General features: G+C 43.5%; 1 protein-coding gene and 1 non-coding gene across 6 annotated transcripts in view; both read right to left on the reverse strand.

Moving 5' to 3' along the window:
* Positions 1-823: 823 nt before the first annotated feature.
* COP1 (COP1 E3 ubiquitin ligase) overlaps positions 824-19,646 on the reverse strand; it is a 131,145-nt gene continuing 112,322 nt past the window's right edge. For 4 of the 5 annotated variants that reach the window (XR_010373388.1, XR_010373387.1, XR_010373386.1 and 1 more), the window contains 3 exons: positions 16,584-16,632; positions 3,111-3,155; positions 824-1,158 (listed from right to left, as the gene is read on the reverse strand). Coding sequence is in view for 1 of the 5 variants with exons in the window: in XM_064454445.1 (XP_064310515.1) it covers positions 1,141-1,158; positions 3,111-3,155 (63 nt within the window). In the remaining 4 variants the exon portion in view is untranslated. The remainder of the gene's footprint in view (positions 1,159-3,110; positions 3,156-16,583; positions 16,633-19,646) is intronic. The other variant, XM_064454445.1, reaches the window with a different exon arrangement.
* LOC135314146 (small Cajal body-specific RNA 3) lies at positions 18,746-18,881 on the reverse strand. Its single transcript, XR_010373615.1, has one exon. It is a non-coding gene; the product is annotated as a small Cajal body-specific RNA 3 (non-coding RNA).

The raw sequence follows: 19,646 nt of genomic DNA on the forward strand, positions 1-19,646 counted from the left end.
CCCTCCCACTATCCTGCCCACCAAGCAACAATGATTGTTAGCATCATGGTTTATTCCCCCTCCATATGTACAATTAAGTGTATGCATGATCATTAAAAATAAGGCTACTTATACCATGGCTCTGAAACACATTACAAACCAACTCCATCCCTTCTCTTATTACAACATTCAGAATGCTTGACTTCCATGGTGTGCAGAGAGGGGCAAACACAACCAGACCACATGGGCGATTAAGTGGTGCAGGGCTTTGGTAACTGGATCCAGAAGGTTCCTCCTCTAGCTGAGATAGTCAAACGCAGCCAAGTCAGTGCCAGGGGAGATCATTACCCCACAATGTCTTCGTGAGGTCAGTCCAGGTCCCAGGCAACTGCAGGTCACCTCATCTCAGCACATTGCTGGTGGCAGGCAGCAGAGAGGGCCAGGTTTGTGTGAAAGGAAGGACAACTTACTCCTCTCCTTTGGAGCTGCCCCTTTGGGTCGAGGCAGGGGCATAAGGAGAGGAGGAAGGGGAAGCTGCCCTTCTCCACTTGATGACCGGAGGCCTTCAGTCAACCTGGGTGACATTTCTCAACATTTAATACATCTAAAAAAAAAAAAAATTCAAAGGAACAACTGAACCATATTGCTATGGGATCTCAGAGCAGATTGCTTGCATGTCCAGGTAAGGCTTAGAGACTTTCTTTTTCCAATGGGGATGAAGGAACAGTCCAGATGAAAGGAACCGGAGACGTGCAACTGAGGACAGCCCTGTGTGGTCCTGTAAGCTCCCTTCCCAAGTAAATCTGTTCCCATATGCAACAAGAGAGAATCTTCCAGCTTCAGCTTGTGGCTCAATAAATTTTATTATTCCTTTTTGTTTTTATTTAAAAGAATTTGTTTTCCTATCATAAAAATTAGACAACCATACCACCACCACCAGCAGCAGCAAAGTCTGTGGAGTTAATGTTGATGGCAGACAGTTCACTGGCGTTTCCAGTGTCTCAAACGTCCCAGAAAGTCCGTAAATGGAAAAAACCCAAACATGATGGTTTTGGGGAGGAACATCAAGGTGTTTTCGGTTTCTTGTCCCACTGAGGATCCCAGATGAGTACTGTAGCATATCAGCAGGACCAAGTACCTCATGCCTTGACAGAAAACCCTTCATACCAGCTCCAGTACCTGATTAGTAGGGAAGACAAGACATTTAGACTAGCAATTTATGATATTCATTATCTCCTACATCAGCATATAGATCACTAGGACAGGACTGACCCTTCCATCTCCACCCCTTACCCTTTATTCACCAGCATGCAATACCATGCAAATGGAATAAGCACTTGGCAAGGATCCCGATTTTGATGACTGCTAGTGCTAGGATAAATTACTGCATGAAGCAAAACCATCTACAGTTGTCTCATTTCCACTCATCCCAAACAACCAGCTCTTGGAAATCTTGTAATGGAGACCAGAGATTTTGTCCTCTCAGCCCTCTGTGCTCACATTTCCCTTGTCTATGCTAAGATGGTGCAGCAGCCTCTGAAGGCGTGGTCCAGAGATGGCAGAAGAAGAGTAACTATGAGGGCTGTCACCTGCAGAGTGATTTGCACAGCCTGTATTAACCCAGGATGGGTTTACTGGGGAAAGCTGTAGAGCTTTAGCCCATGGATGCTGGCTAGCATGTCATCTGTGCCCAGAGTGGAGCGGGTTTGTGCAAACCCAGTCCTTTCCCAGACCATCCCACCTTCCCACTATGTGCTGCTAAAGGCAAATGGAAATACCAGAGTTCCGACAGCCCTGGCTGTTTGCACACTTCTCTATCTTCTCTCATTAACAAGCAAAGTGCATGAGCAAAACCTCTTCTCTCTAATCACACTCCTGTTGCTGCTGGCTTCACTTCAAGATATCAAAAGCATCTGTGCATTTTGCCCATTTTACTAAGAAGGAAGTGACCAAAGTAATGAGCAGCCAATTCCACAGCCTGCTAAATAAATTGCCTACGAACAAGAGGCTACAGCATCCACATACTGCAAGAGCATGAGTAAAAATGATGTAAAAATACATCTTGACATGCAGTCAAACACAGGCCACTTAGGTCTCCCCCCATTCCTGCTTTTTTGGTGATTTTTCCAGGACCATTCAGACCAGCAGCTCTAGTCTGACTCCAGAGAGCTGCTATCATCACAGGATATGAGGGGAAATCAGGATGAGGACCTCAGCTTCATAAGAGTGACAATCCAGTGCGTAACTTTGCAAGCAGCAAGTAAACCCCTTTATCAGAAGATACAGAAAGCTTCCAGGGCTCTGGGCTACAAGTTTGCGGTGTTAACCACCAAGCTTCAAAAGCATGGTGGAGATCAATGCTGCTCTGTACAATCTGAGATGGTATCAGACCTGAGGTTCTCCAGAGGATCAGGCACCAGCCTGTGTTTGGGTACTGGTTTTGCCTGGCTGTCTGATAGACATGTAAAGAAGGACGAAGGTTTTTCCATACTACTTGATACTTTATGGATAGAAATACATTGAACAGACACTCTGGATGACTTTTAATTCAAGCGCTGAAAACCTGGCAAAACGATAGCTCCTCGGCACACAGGGAAGGCTGTTGCTTTCACAAAACCCTCCGCTGGCAGCTGCTGTCTGTTACAGCCAGTCTGGGCACCAGAAGCAAGCAAAGCAAGGAAGCATCCCTGCTTATTTCAAACATTGCTCCAGCCAGCTGCACATCAGGAGCTCAGCTTTCAGCTCTGCTGTACCCCACATTGGTGGCAGCAGCCAGAGGATGGGCTCTGGTTAACGCTGATGAATTAACACACAGACTCCACTGCCACAAGAACCAGCACTTGTGCCAGACTCCCTGTATCACCAGGACCCCAAGGAGCGGCAGAAGCATAGCGGGTGCTAGATGGCCACCAGCAGCTTTTCTACCCCTTGCTTTAACTGGGTTTCATTGCTGGTGTGCTGCCTGCTCACTCTGCCATGTGCCAGAGGCAAATACGTTGTTTAAATGACAAACTTCTACAGCTGGGATGACCTCCTCTAACGGTTTCTTCTGGCTGTACAGTTTCTCTGACCTTCCTCTTCACTAACAACAGATTCAAGCATTTAAAGAGAAGATGCACGAAATAACTTACCTTAATTGTACCCTGACTGTTAGCAGCAATCAGCACGTTGGACTCCTGGAAGAAAAGAAGAGGCACTATCACAATCTGCCATTGCTTCCCCCCCTTCCTTTTTTGGAAGAAGCAGCAGAGAAGCAGGTGTTTTTATCTTGAACATTAGAAGTATATCTAGTTTCAAAGGGACTTAAGTCTACCCATTTCCAAGATACTTTCAAGGCTAAAAGTCTTTATAAAAGCTATATTACCTTAAAGAATTAGAAAGCAATCATCCTCAGTGCTTATACAGGGCTTTAAATCTCCGAAGCAATTTACAAACATGAATTAATCCTCACAGTCTCTCTGTGAAGTGGGCAAACAATAATAATAATTTTCATCTTTTGGCAGCATATGGACAAAGGTCTCCAGTGCCCTAAACTAAACCAACTAATCACCATGACAAAACCTCTCCACCTCTGAGGCCATGCAACCTCTCCCACAGCCAAGAGGTTTCAGACAAGTAAAACAAAAAGGACAAGAGATTAGAGCACAATAGCAGATACACCCAGTTTGGAAAGGAAGATAAACAGAGAGGGCTCCAGCCCCCCTTTACTCAGAAAAGCAGCATCTATTTACCTCCTGCTAATTGATGGAGTTGCCTTTGGAGATATCCCGGTCGTCTGCAAATTAATGGTCTGCTGCATCAGTCAGGCAACCCCCAGGCAAAAACTGGGGGAGACAGCCTCTGCTCTTCAGACTGCATTCCTGATGTGACCAGCAAGGGCAGACACACTCTCCTAAACCACAATCATTCAGACAGGGGGAAATCCAAAGGAACTATATGGTGCCAATAAACCTAAAGCATCTAAATGCTGGGACACCAGCAACAGCCCCGGAGATGCTGAGGTTGAACCACTGGTCCCAGACCGGTGTCCCACATCTGCCCTTGTGCCAGCAGTTGTAACATGCTGCCAAACGACCCACCGCAAACTCTAAAGACAGGTGATATCTCCTCAGACACATTTTTCAATTTATCCCACTGCTGCTATCCATCCCCAAACTTGCAGTAATTATCCCATGACTTAATGCATGCATTTTTAATAAACCCAGGGACCAGAATACACTGCACTCCAAAGGGAGCAGAAAACCAGCCCCAACAGGGTTGCACACTGCCTTGCCACGAGGTGCAGGACTTTGCACAGCCACCAGCTTTGAAGCAAAGAGAGAAAAATCTTTTTTCAACGCAAAACCCTACTTATAACATAAAAGTAGCCTTGTGGTGGACCACTGGGCTAATTTTTATAGCTAGATTTGTTCAACCCCCCTGTACAATCATTAGGGGATTAGTTAAGATTCCTGATATTATCTCACCAATGATGCTCCAGGTCAAAGCTCCTGCAAAGAAACTATATCCTCAAAGGAAGCATATACCTCAATTTCCATTAATTTGGTGGCTAAAAGAGTCTAATCCTGTGAATCACTCAGCTTCTGGTTACCAGCATCAGAATCAAAATCCACCGGGGCGGGGAGGGGGGAATGCAGATATAAATGTGATTTGGGGACTAAAACAGGGACTGGGATGTCAGGTAGGATTTTGGAGGCCAGGGAGAGACACTGGCAGCTACCTAGCATGCAGTGCAAGAGACTTGAACTCCTGAGTACAGATGATCCAGGGTCTGAACGATTCCTGTTTGTACTGTGAGTGATTGGTAATTCATCCTGCTGCTGCAGTCTGCTGGGGTACCCCTGTAAATGAACTCTGTTTCAATGAACAATTTTACCTGCTAAATAAAAACAAAAACGCCAGAGGGTAATATAGTCTCACTCCCTTGTTCTTCAGAAGCCACTAGGTTTTTTTTTTTCCAGCAGGATCTGAGCTAATCACTGCTCTGCTGCTTTCACCCACAACCACAAGACGCAAACAGGAGCAGACAGCAGCAAAATTAGCACCAAATCTGTCATCGAACAGTGACTTGCTTGTTAAGGCACTCTAGCACTGCTTCCCCGGGAACACAGCTAAGTAACTTGTTTTTAATTCTCTAAAGAAACAATTGTCCTCCTTTTGTGCTGCCAAACAGCCAATGTATTCAACACGTTAAACACCTAAGCAAGTCGTGAAGTTGCTGAGACCTGTAGGTTTGTAACTTGCAACAGCTGTGAGCATGTTGAACCATTCTTTTTGCCAGGACATGTCTGATGGAGTTACCACATACTCAGAAGACAACTACCATGACCACTTAACTGACAGAATACCTCTTTCCCCTACCACACCTCTACAAGCATCTGTATGTCTCAGGCATGAAAAATAGCGTATCACCATCTACTGTGGCTGCATGTTCTGCTTTACCATAATCACTTGGTGTTTCTGTGCTGGGCAAGAAGGTTGAAAGGCTGACCTTTTCCTCATCCGCCCCAAATCTGTTGTCTACAGGAGCCAGAAACTCCAAAAGCAGAGGCAGGGATTATGTTGGAGATCCACCCCAACTGAATAGTCCTGCTCTGAAGAAACCAATTTTTGAAATGACTCTTTTATACATGCACCTCCTGCTATAGGTGGTTAGCACCTGTAGCCTTTCATAACAGGAGAGGCAGAAAGTACCAGCTGCATTTGCTAAAACAAGATTGAAGAAAAAAAAAAAATGAACACACAACAAAATTCAAGAGACAAGGGTTTACTGCCTGGCAAGCAAAAGCATTTTGTTCCATGTGGCTGCTAATCTCAAGTATTACTGCACTCCGGCAGAAAGCCACCAACTGTGTAACCTGATGAAATGTGGCAACCTCTCCTCTGCACATCAAGGCTGATAAGGAGCGATCGGTGGAGATGTGGCGTGGTACACTTGGGTCCCCTGCGATGAGATAACGTGGCATCTCAACAAGCCAGGGACAGCCATAAAATTGACAGGAGACAGCTTAAGAGTTTTGGTCCTGTTAAGTCAGCAGAAAAAAGCAAGGCTCTGGGGATGTCAGAAGTATGCATCTTCTTGTCTCTTGGCATTACATATGAACATAGAAAGATTAACTGATGTAGGTGCACCTCAAAGACTTTGTCAAGAGTAACAGAGTGTGCAGGTCCAGAACAGCTCTAAGATGCTGCAGGCCTGAAGTTCTGTGCTAAGACTGATTAACTGCCTTCCACACATGCCAACTTTTTCCTCAACTGCAGACACCCTGTTACGGGAAGTCTGAAGGACAGTTCCTTGACATTGAGAAGGACTTGACTCCACCACAAATCTTTGTTATTACTTTCACACTAGACGCATATCCACACAGAGGTAGGCATTATGCAAAATCAAGTTGTAAATCAGTCCTGAGAGCAAAAACAGGCAAGCAGAAGGACCCATGTCCTGAACCTGACACATTCACATTCTCTTGGATGTGGCATTGGATGAACATGACTGGAACACAGGAACTTTGGGGCATTTCCAGGGACTTTCATTGACTGCACCAAAAAAAGAAATTTCTGCAGCACATTCTTGATGGCAAAGAAAAACAAAATCAAATTCAGGACCTTCCTGAGTAGATGAGATACCTGCTACATTCATCATTTGAAGGAATTATTCACCCCGTGACAGCTGGATTTTGAAGCATGCCGATTTCCTTCGCTCCTAGATGAGCCCTGTATTTGGACGGCCCTGGGGAAGCAATTTGTACAGGGAAGGAAGGGAGGAGAAGGGAAGTCTTGCTGACTGCCAGTATTCATGCAAGAGCAGTCAGCATTAAGAGAATCAGAAATGCTCTGGATGTTGCACGAAACTTCAGGAAACTCAGCTGAACAACTGAAAATTGTGAGAGCTGCTTCAGTGCGATAGACAGCTGAGGATGTAGCTCTTCCACTCTTTCTTTACATCTTTGCACAAGAAAACGCTGGGGGGCTAAATGAAAGTCACCCCAGATGGACAGCCATTAAAACAGCACACACATCTCCTTGGAGGGATACACACTGATAATATTCCAGCAGACTCAATTCTATGGAGCAAGTGAAAGCTTCAGACAGACCCTCTAGCTAAGCTGTAAACCCATCCTCCTAGTAACTGCAAGGCTCCTCCCTGTCATCCCTCTTCTCTAATGAAGAACCACCGTGGATGCCTGCCTGCAGCCGCAGTGCTCCAGGAATGAAGCACCCCTCTCACCAGCAGGCTCATGCAAAACCACAGCTGAATATATCTTCTTCCTTTCCTGACACAAAATAGAGAGCCTGTCCCAAAGGGGCTCAAAATAGGCTAGATGAACACAAATCACTCGCATCTTTTTCCTTTAATATAATCCTTTGTGAGACCACTCATCCTCTTTTGTCCCACATATCAATCCTTACAGTGAAATTCAGAAGCTCACACTGAAGGAAAAGCTGGAGCATGGTCTACACAGGAGGAGTCCAGATGCCAACTTTGAAACACCTTGCTCCCCCTGTTGGGAGTGAAACTGAATCAGAACATTTATTTGTGAACATAACCTGCACTTTTATAGTTTGTAAACGTGGTGGTTTTGCAAAAGCTAGTCCTACCAGTAACAGGATCAGAGTACTTGAAGGTTGGGAACTGCAGTGGGTAGCTAACAACCACAGCTTTGACCACATAAGCCAACACATAAAAGATGCAGCAGCACTTCTCCGTGTCATTAGCCTGACAAAACTAACCCTGAAATAAACTTGACTGTGTTTCCCTCAAGAGCCATGTTGACGGAAGGAGGAAAGTTTGGCTAAATGAGAAATGGTACAATGTGGACTATTTCTTTCTTTTACACTCTTCCCTACTTTGCACAGGTACCAGCAATAACACAACAGGCTGAAGAAGTTGTTCCTTAGGAGGATTATTAAGATGCACGATGTGTCTCTTCAAACTGTATGTGCACATGTTCATGTGATAGACTGGAAATCCTATTTGGGACTTTCATGGTATTATAAATAATTACAGGCCATGAAGTTTGTGCCTCTGTTATCCCCCCTTTTCTGCACAGATAAAGTATATTTGCCTCAAACTTGCAGCGCAGTTGTCATTGAGGTAAGTGTGAATTTTCCGGATTTTCAGCTAGGTTTGTTGTACGGATTCACAGTTAGGATGCTTAAAGATCTTATTTTAAATTAACAACTTCTCACCTTCCCACCCCAGCAGACATTTTTGTGAACGAATGGCTGGTTTGTCAGCAATTCTTTTTCAAGCAGACTCACTGCCAAGTAACCCTGAACACTTACTCAAAGGAACTGGAGCCTAATTAAGCAAAGTTGTTGATACAATGGGAAAATATACTGGGTGTGAAAGCTTGCACTCAAATGGCCATTGTCTTATGTTATTTACAGGCAGAATAAAAGTATATAGTTGAACTAAATCTAGGGCTGTTTGTACAGAAAGCCCTTTCTTGAAGTACAGCTACTCGGTCCTTGATAGAGATGGCAACTATTACTCAGGTGCTGGCTTTTAGGACTGAAGTTGCAGACCATCTGCAAGAGATATTTCACCAAAACTTTTCCCATCAACATCACATGTGAAGCTTTTTCATATATCAAGATATGTGAAAGCAGTTCCCCAACAGATCACCACTGCTCAACTGCTCTTCATCTTGTAATTAGCAGAATCTAATGGATTTTCACTCTAAATCCCCTGGGATCCAATTGTTTTCTTGTTGTATGACTCAAGTCAGCTTTTGTTTTTGAAAAGAAATAAATTTTATAAATTCTAAACCAGGAAACATGATGAACCGCCAGAGTGCAAAAACCAAGATGCTTTTAAAAGCTAAACTGCTAGATTAGATCTCCTCCGAGCGGGATAATGTGTTGCACACAGGATTTTTTTTTTTTCCCATTGTTTCAATGCAATCATTATCGATGGAGTGCATGGTGGGATGGTTAGAGTGGTGCACAGCCCACTATCTCCCTGTGTGCCACAATTTCCTTTACACGCCATCACACTCACCTAACATTAATCCCTTCTGAACAATTTCAAGGACTATTATCTATACTGTGAACATCAGGCCCAAGCAGAAATTAATTACTCCTTTAAATCCAGCACTTCTTTAAATAATGAGATCTTACATACAAAAGATGTCATACCAAGACATTTCAGAAGCAGCAACACCCAACTCTTTAGGTTTTAAACCTGGAACAGAATGTGCATGCCTGAACTGTGTCTTTAATCCTTAGAAACTGTATTTTTATCTCATTCTGAAGGTAGTTCCTCTGTACACACAGAGATAAAACCTCCTTAGGCTTATCTTGGCCCCCGAAAAAAAGCAACAACTCAATATATCTGAAAAAGGTCTTGTCTGTGCTTCCTTCTAGATCCAGCTGCAAATACACAATCTTTTGTGTTTTTAAGTTTATAAATTCTACACAATTACACCTGCACAGCATAATAAAGATATTTTCTTAACACATTAACCCACAGATTTACAGATGATGGTACTCCTTTGGCTCACTTTCTATAGAAAGACTTGCCTTTACAATCACATGCAAACGCATATAGTTTCTTCTCACGTAGGAATTCATGGACACACTATAAAGGGCAAAAAAGCTTTCAAACAAATGAGTTTTTTCATCAGTCCTACATCATGCAGAGTTTGCAGCTTCTGCACAAGATGAAGCGCATCTCGTAGGAAACATGCGCAGATAGAAATTCAACATCTCCTTGAATCCCTCCCCTTGTTTTTCTGCAATTCCAGACTTTAACCTCTGTACCAGCGATGCTTTTATCAAGTTTTCTGACACTTCCACATCTGGTATTTTCTAACTGCGGCTCTCAATACCTGACTATATCCCTTTTTACTGCATCCTGAAGAAGCAGTCTTCTCATTTTTGGGTTTTACACTTCATGCATTTTTCTACTCCTATTCAGAACAAACTCAGCACAAGATGATGCCGTGTAACTGGAAGCTTATTTGCTATCATATATACCTGGGTCTCTGTATTCACAGCACATGGGTGCTCAGAGGAAAGCAGCCCAAGGCTTGCTGCAATGACACACTCAAATAAGTAGCGGGCTATCTCTCAGCCAAGTGAGAAATCACTTTTTCTTAGCACGACCTTTCTTTTCAGCATCTAGCTCTCAAGAAAACAAGATCAACACAGCAACTGAAGACCAGGGTAGAAGAAAGTAGAAGTATGCACATGGACAGTGCTGCACATGGACAGGCACAGATTTGCTCATTTCTGCACATTCTTCTGAATTCAAGGTGGAAACAGGCCAATGAGACTGATGAAAAGAGGGCAAAGAAAGATCTGCAAAGGCAGGAAAGCCAAGCAGCAGAGCCCACCCCAGGAACTGTTGATATATTACAGGTGACTGCTTCTGTAATTTAGTCACTCTGGAACAAACCTGGTTTTTGATGAGTGCCTAATTTATTTAGAATTCAAAATCAAAATAACTCGTCAGACGCTTATTATTCTGCATCTACTGTAAAGCAAAGTACACAGCTTTAACAGCTGTTGCAACTCCCATCAGGCAAGGTAGGGAGACATAAGTTAAAAGCAAATTATGTTGGCATGAAACCCTCTCCCTCAAAGGGCAAGTCTTCTCCTCTATATGAGGGAACACTGAGCTCCACTGCTCATCTATCTGTGACAAGGTCTCTAAGGCTACTTGTTCTTATGGTCATATCCTGGGACTTCAGATGCTCCCCATAAACAATATACTTAAGGCCTTGAACAAAACTCTGCAGCAGTATATAAATATAGCTTGCAATAAGCCTACAAAAAACATATATATAAACATGCAACCCATTAGCATCAATATTGCAAAACCACAGGAAATGGCTGGGCATTTGTTCAGTGAAAAGAGCTTTTAGCATCTATTCTCTTAATGCTTAAAGCTCCCAAATATTCACTTGGCAATTCTACATAATGCAATGCCATACGTCGCTTGACAACTGCACAGTCCAAGTCCTGCATTCCTACTGCCAATATATTTTACTCCTTTCTCTTCTACCATTTGTTGCAGTCAGTCATTACATCATGCTGGAGGTGATGAATTTAATCTTTTCCTAGCCAAGGTCATGTTGCCCTGCCCATCAGTGCTGTATGTGGCAAAACCAAGCCCCGGGGTGCTATAACTACTATCACTGCCTCTGTTGTTTATGCCTCCCTTCCAAACCCTGATGAGAAACAAAATGTGCCATCTGAAGAAACAGCCACCAATCTGCATGACAGTATTCAGAAATGTAACCTAAATCTGGTATTTTTAGATTTTGATTTTGTGCAGGCAAGCCATCAGGGGTCAGAGCTGTAAACAGAGATCAGTAGAACGTGAAAAGCGTTTTCAGTCCAAGCTACCTTGCATTGGACAGACAAGCAGTCCATACTACAAGCACAGCTTACCACAAGTGCTACTCAGGCCGGTCCTGAAGCACAGGAAGGACCACCACACCCAGCTGCTGCACTGGGAAAGAATGGATGCTGGTGAGAAACTCCTCAGAGATGCTAAAAGACATCCCTTCCTGCACCTCCCAGCTCCTCGGTCCTCTTTAAACACAATCCTTGCCCTACCGTGAGGGGCAAACTCCAATTTGTTTAAGCCCTACTTCCATGTTTAGTTGGTTCTCTTATGCCTCTTTCACACTCATGATGTGTTTCTCCCATCACTCTTACCTTTTCTATTCCTCTTCCTTCTCCTTTTTGCCAAGACAGTTTGCTTTCTCTTCCAGCTCAACTGTATCCAACACTCCTCAGTTGCTCAGTTCCCTCTTTCAAATCTTCTTTGCACTTGAATCAGCAATTCCCTAGTTTGCACAAGAACGCTTTAATCTTTCCCTGACCATCTGTCCCATACCCTTCGGGGCTTTTGTATTTGTGAGATCATTGTCCCTTGCATGGCATCTCATCAAAACCCTACTTTCAGCACACATTCTTGAGTTTCAACTGCCTGTTCTACAGCACTCTGTACACCTTCCCATCTCCTTCTCCCTTCCCTTTGTGAATCCACCTTTGAAAATCCTGCTTACAAAACAGTTTCCTTTTCTTTCCAACCCTTTTGCCTCCAGCATGCTAGCACCAACACCAGTGTGTACATCTTCCTTGGGTTCAGAAAGGGAATAGATGATGGTTAACCTTCCTCTCTGGTGCCAGTATCCGATCAACCAACTCTATCTGCTCCCACAGGCCTTCTTCTCTTCTTAACTCTGTACTTCTAGGTCCCTGAACTCATTACTGCACTAGGATGACGTATCTGTTCCTCTGGTACTTGTTGGTCTGTCTGTTATAGCTCATTCCCACATCCACCTCAGAAGCATCTGCCTAGATAAAAAACAGGCTAGAAGAATATAAGGAGGCAGAAGTCTTATCGTTAGAGACTGAAAGACCATGTTGTTTTGTGGGAACAAACCGCTGCTGGGCCAGAAGCCTTCCACAGGAGAAGGTGATCCACATCAGCAGCCTTGCAGATGCACACATGCCCCAGATATCCTTTCTTTCATGCTTTTTTCTGATACACAAGAGCTAATACTGCACATCAGCTCCTGTACTGAACTGGAGCACACTCCTCTGAAGGCTGACAAATGGTTTCTAAGTTGGGCCAAGAGGGATCACTGCTAGGTGACACATCTCCTGTGCTCTATGAAGCTCAGCGCTCTGTTGATGTTGCCAGTGGCTTTCCTGGGCCAGGCACTGGAGTTTGGATCCTGTTATTAAATCAGTCCCCACATAGAGATATCACGAAATAAGCTGTTAGCTGGTCCAGCTCCTGCCTCCCTTCATCTCCCAGTGCTATTAGTTTCAGTCTCTAAATAGCTGAATGATACAGACTTAAAACTGACCCAACCACCTTGACATTAATATTTTAAATTATTACGTCTTAGTTCTCTAATGCCAATAAATCATTTATATGTGCACATTTAATTAACAATCCAATCAGTAAAAACAACTTAGCATTTGCACAGCACATTTTATCAGAGGAACCAAAGATACATTACAACATTAATAAAGTGTAACAAATGCCCTGGTGAGGTAGCTAAGTGTTATCCTACTTTGACGTGTGAGGAAACTGAGGCAACACATTCAGTGGATTTGCCCAAGGTTAATCCAGATGTTCACAATGAGGTGCTGAAGAGAAAAAGCAGGGAGAAACATCACTGAGATTTAACTCTCCTAATAAGCATTCGTTTTCTGAACTGCAGTATTTATTTATTTGCTGATGAGAAACCCATTCCAGCTGTGTTCCTCTCCCAAACAGACTAGGGGCACAAACCACTGTCAAGCATGCTAGAAATCAACACTAAACTGCAACAGCCTGCCAGGTGAGGCTGAATACATTGGGTCCAACATGATAGCCAGCCAAGGGTTTTGAAGAACACTTAATGACCCTTCCCACCGCACAGTTCACATCTATGCACACATCTAAGCTCAAAGGATGCAGGACACTTACCTAGCAGTCATAGGTCCTAGACCTACATCATCAGTGTCTGGTATCTCCCACACACTCCAACAACTCATCAAACTCTTGAGGAGTTTCATACCAGGCTCCCATGCCAGGACCATGGGAGAAGAGCAAGAAATCCCTGAATGACACTGACTCTGCCCACAACATGCTGAACAGTTTTAAATCTTAGAAAATATCATGTGTCCCAATATACTCACTCTTCCACAAACCCGTAGTTTAACCAGTCTTTCAGACCACACAGAGCCCGTCCTGCCATCTCCTCCTCCCTCCCCACACCCAGGAAATAACCTTCACAGTGGTCGCATCTGTGGCAGCTCTGTTTGAGGACAACATGCTCCTCTGTGCCCTCAACCTACAGTTCTAGATCCAGCGGTTTTGTTTGCTTCCTGCATTTGGTACAGAAAAACACTGGTTCCTGGGACTGAGGCTATAGCTGACAGCCAAATTGATTTGCCCAAAGTATCAGTGATAGTTTTTTTGACAGCGCCTCACAGTCATCTAGAATTCAGTCTAACAGTCCACACTGGAGCAAGTCCAGCTTTGTTTTTTCAAAAAATCATGAATTCTGCTCTGTATACAAACTGCATGCTGTGAAAACCCTTTAGGTTTCCCAATTATGTCATGAAACGTTTCAGACCCAGATGATGCCTACTGTCAGTCTCTTTAACCCAAGTGCATGCCTCCCAGCAATGCCAGACAGATTTTCAGAAGTTCTCACTGAAACCAAGAGAAGCTCATCTCCGCAGCATCTGTGGCAACGGGATCTATGATTAAGGGACCTCAGTATCAATACAAAGTCTGTCTCATGATGGCAGGATGCACAGCCTTCCTTCTCCAAGCAGAAGGACATACAAAGTGTTGCTTATATGAGAGTAATCACAAAGTCTTTAGTTTCTGCATGACTCTCAGTCTGAGACAGGGTGTGCAGAAGATTAAATAACACAGAATTCACCTGATTAAGCAGGAGAGAGAAAGGATTGACTAATATTAAGGTATTAAAGCTACCACAGGCTTAAGACAGGGCAGATGAAGCCCCAGCTAACCTCCGGAGAGAGGTCTGCAGCCCTGTAACTGGTGGGAACACAAGCTGGCCAGTGCTAGTGGGACAGGCTGGAAAGAAAAACCTTACTAAACTCCTCACACAACACTGTCCCCTCACAGCAGAAGTGGAAGAACAGTTAATGTATTATAACCACACATGGTGGCAATCAGTGCAGGAGAACGGGGTAATCATAGGAGATGTCAGGAATGACGAAGGGAGCCAACCTGAGTCAGGCTGGCTGGGTCAGCAAGAGGGGAACATTTTGGCAGGAACTTGTGAAATGGCTGATGGACTGAGGAAATCAATTTATTAAAAACTGATAATGGAGTCATACTCTGCTACTGTTCATTTTATATGGTTTGGTTGTCAACTTTTTGGGGCAGGAAGCTATCACTTGCTGTTTACTTGGACAATACCTAGTAAATCAGATCTCCTGATGATTATAGTTTCTTTGCACAGTCCTAATGAAATCACCTCCACCTCTAAGACTGGCCTGACAGAGAGATGCAAAAAAGGATCACATTAAAGCAACCCGAATCCTGACATTTAATTTGTATGCTTTAAATGCAATAAGATCCCCTGAACATACCTGTCCATTTTTAAGTAGGATCCCACCACCCAAACCCCAATACTACAGTATCCCAAATCAACCAACTTTAAAAGTTCTGGACATATGTTAAAATCCTGATCATTTCTTTAACAGGTCTTGGAATAACGTTGCAGGGAGAATCTAGTGCTCAGTATCTGTGAAACACATAACTATTCTGAATGTTTTCCTCATGCCAGCTGGAAAAGAAGGATGATGGTTTCACTGCATCTGCAAGCCTTCTAATTGTGTTACTGGATGGGTCAGAAGTCTGGCAGCCATGGAAATCAAAGCCTTAATTTCTCTTTAGGCCAGGAATAGTACATTTAATAGCAACAGGAACAGAGTCATGGGTCTAAGCATCAGCTTAGACGGCTGAGGATGCCGTCTGTGGGGGGAAATGACAGCATGTGTAAGATGCTGCATCTCCATCCGAGGCTGCAGTCAGGGAGGATGATTACACATCTGCGTGGTAAGCAGAGCTACAGCAAGGGAAGGGGAAGTGAGGCACAGTAGAAGAGCAAAAATCTCATCCCTAAAGGCTGCTTCCACCCAAAGGGCCACAGCTGCTTGGGATAAGAACAGAAGAGGGAAGGGTACCTGCCCGCAAGGTGGCCCTGCTTGCAGCTGCATAAGCCACTACAGGAAATGTAAATATATGTATATTTTTCTTATATTTTCTATGCGACACACGTGCCATGGAAGTGAAATCACCAGGACCCAGGGAGATAGAAGAAGGGACAAATTGTTTCTTGCAGAGAAAAATCAAGGTACAAACACTAACATTAGCATACTTATAAGCTTCATAAAACTATACCTATACTAATGCTATTTATAACATACACTTATTTGGGAAAGAGGACTTTGATTTAAGGAATGGAAGTTTAATTAAGGTAAAACAAAAGTTTCCATTGATCTTGAAAGAATTCACAACTTACTGCTTTCCTTCAACATCCAATTCAGCTAATGTTATAACAGGATCAAGCACAGCACTACGTACCTGAAACCTCCCACAATGCAGACAAGGCCAGGCAAACTGTACCAAACCACATGGCCTTCTCTAGTCTTGAGAAATAGGAAGCTTTCTCTCCTCAAAACACTGTTTCAAATATGCCCGAAGTGCAGTGTGCAAGTATTTTCACTAGCCAGGGCATGCAGGATAATAATGAAGGAGAAGAGATGTTGATAAACTTGAGATTGGCAATGAAAAATGGCTAGAGTCTACACCTGCAGGCAGCAGGTTCTGATGATATCCAAAACTGCACTTAACGTCCCAAGCACAAGTTTAGGTAAAATTCCAGTTATACTTCAGTCTTCTCCCTGCACATATTAAAGTCATAGGCTTGTGGTAAAGTTTACTGTCTTTTGTTCCTGGGGTATAGGGTAAGCACAGTAAGGACGGGGCAGTGTAGCTGGGTGTCCTCCCCCAGCCAGTAGAACCATCTCCTCTTCACCTGCAGCTGAAAATGGGGTCAGAGCTGGCCTGGCTCACAGTCAGCATGGTCTCCGTTAATCCTCACCGTTATGGCAGAATACAAAAGGGAGGTGAACTGGACTTTAGGCTGCGTCATATCTGCAAGGCTGTCAAGGAAGAGAGTGATCTTTCACTTGTAAACTGAAAGAAATGCTGGAATCCGTGAAAGAAGATACACTGAAGCCCAAAAAACATTTTTGCAGGTCAGTTTTCAAAGTAAGGCCACAATGCAAAATACCAGCTTTGATTACCAAATTGTATGGCTGGTATTGAGACAGTACAGTAAATTGAATTTTAATAAGATCTGACTGTACATAAAAGGTGAAGAACTTCATTAAACAAAACCACATGGAGTACAGATGATACATATGAGGTTACTTCTCTAATATCCTACTACTGATGCTTTCTCCATTGTATTTATTTAGGAGGAGAGGGAGTAGGAAAAGACGACAGCTATGCCTTAGGTATTAAGAACGATGAGAGTACAGCTTTATAGCTTTAGTACAATAAATGCAAAGCATGACATCTTCTCTACTTCGTTCTGCAGAATGAACTATTCAAAAGATAATAATGAACTTCACATCATCTAAAGGACTCAATTGTGCTCTGCTGCCTGCTTCCCTGATCCCATCCATCTAAAACACTCCTGAATCCAGAAGGACTAGTGAAACCAGCAGCAAAAATACACCTGAGAAATCAGAAATCACTGGGTCATTCAGCTGTTGAAAAGCATTTTAGGTTTAAAAGCAAAGGATGTAACAAAAAAAACCCAACAACTAAAAACAAAACCCCACCCACCGAAGACCGAGATTAAAGTCAGAGGAAAAATGTAGGATATCTTTAGACAAGTTCATTTATTTTGAGAGGGGAAAAACACCGTAAATCCAAACTCGACACACAATTCTTACAACTAGAGAGAAATTCCCTATTCTTTCATTCATCTTCCACTTTCCCTCTCCTCGACTTGCTTATTCACCTCCCTGCAACTTACCCTCCCTTACGGAACACCAGGAGGTAGCCCCTGAATTCTAATTGCTTTTGCTATTCTACTAAATCCCATGGATTTGTATGAGCAAAATTAGCAGGGCTCGCCTAGCAGGCATTCTCCACAACACTAGATCAGAAGTCACCTGAAGGTCTAGATGGGCTTTCTTTTGTTTATGGCCTTTAAATAATTCAGAGAGAGGAGCTGTCAAGCTGAATCTGCAAAGCTCCCTTGACTTTGGACTTACACTATTAGACTGCCTGCCTATTGTTTATAAAGACAAAAGGGAAAATGTTACCAGATTGTATGTCTGCATGGGAGGGGAGTCAAGGACTGGAAGAACAAGGGCTGTCAGGACAGAAGTCATAAAGACAATAGATGGGAAAGCAAAAGCAGGCAATAGGTGAAATACAGATGTACCAGCAAAGCAGCAAGAGCAAGTTGCCAGTTTGGTCGTGCTATAAAGAAACAATGCTAGCAGTTTCTTGTGTAATATGATGTAATTCTTTAAAAAGGAAAACCCCAATGGAAATGGTAACTTTAATTAGCAATTAAAAGCACAACTTCCCAGCTATACAGCTGCAGCCACCTCTCCCAGATCTGTCTCACTTCTACAAACCAGTGACAGTCATCAGGCAGTGGGCCAGCACTTAATAATCATCCCAAACCTCAGCAAGAGCAATTTCATCCTTTCTCCCTTTCTTCCTTTTTTTTCCTGGGATCTTTGGGAAGACAAAGATTTACTAGGTCCTGCCTGGGGACACCAGCAAACCACAGGTGATGGCCCCCTGGCATCCCACAGAGCTCACATATTCCAAGGTGCCTGTTAGATTTATTTATTATTTTTTTTTAAATTACTCTGGGGCATGCAAGGCTTTGATGAGGTTTTGCACAGTCATTTTCCATCAAAACTGCAAACTCGGCTTTACAGCAAATGACTGTTTCTTGAAGCAGCAAGAAGAATTGAGAGGGAAGGGGAACCTCAGGACATTTTAGCCCTGCGTCCACCCATGCACTTTAACACAAAAACCAGTAACTATGATTACAGTCCTGCTTTAAACTATGAAGCTGGATTAACTCTTGGCAATTATACTTAGCTCTGGATGCTGCAGACAAAATCCTGCCAAAGGGCTGTCCCCGTGTGGTGGGAGATCATGGCTAGGCAGCGGAGTCACTGCTGAGGATGCTGCAGGACCCATCTCGGCACATTATGGAATAATACACATGTATGGAGGGGAACGATCCAGTTTAGGTGGCTCTCCTAAAGCAGACAGAGACCTCCAACTTTGCTCTAGGAAGACTGCAGTGGTGGACAAAACACATTTCTTTTGCCCACGACTGGTCCCAACTGGTCCCAGCAGCTTCCAGTCCTACAAAATTTCATGATTAAAACAGCCTTTTATTACACTGTCTTTTATCCTAGGCTTCTGACCGTATCAAATCCTAAATGAAACATGACATAACGCATGCAAGTAAGCTGAAGAAAAGAGGATTCAGATAATAGGAAAATATCATTAAGTGGGAAAGTTTAAATCAGAAGGTCAAAGTAATTCTAGCCAGAAGAAAGAGATGCTGCACGGGGCATGCATGTATGCCCAACAGCCTTAAACGTGCCACTGATGGCTCCTTTCTTACTTGCTCAGTGACTGCCAGCTAACAGCAGGGCCTGAAGCTGCAATGCCATTAGTAAGTCCCTAAATCTCCTGGCCTGGAATATGCTCTTAAACTCCAGGGAACAGCTTGCCAATGGTGTGCTGCCTGCCAGCATCCCTACAGCAAGGCCGTTAAACAACAAGCTGCTTTTTCTGCCCTTTTAAAAAAATTTTTTTAAAATGTGGTACTTGCACCTGAAATAAGTGTTGCCAGTTCCCAAATGTTACTGATCACAGCCCGCTCTCAGGTAGGAGTCCTGAAATGAATTGAGAGGCTGTCAAGCTCACACATCACAGCCTGGAATTCCTTGTATTAGCTGCTTCCCCCTTGACTCTCCAAAACGGTGAAAAACAGATGACATCCTTACTCCATTCTAGGCTATAACTGGGGATTTAGGACAACCTGATGGCTCTACACACTTCCAACTGTAAAACGGGAGATTAAACCCAAGACTTTAATTCTTCAAAACAC

The sequence above is a fragment of the Phalacrocorax carbo genome, chromosome 6, assembly GCF_963921805.1.
Source record: "Phalacrocorax carbo chromosome 6, bPhaCar2.1, whole genome shotgun sequence".
Taxonomy (NCBI): domain Eukaryota; kingdom Metazoa; phylum Chordata; class Aves; order Suliformes; family Phalacrocoracidae; genus Phalacrocorax; species Phalacrocorax carbo.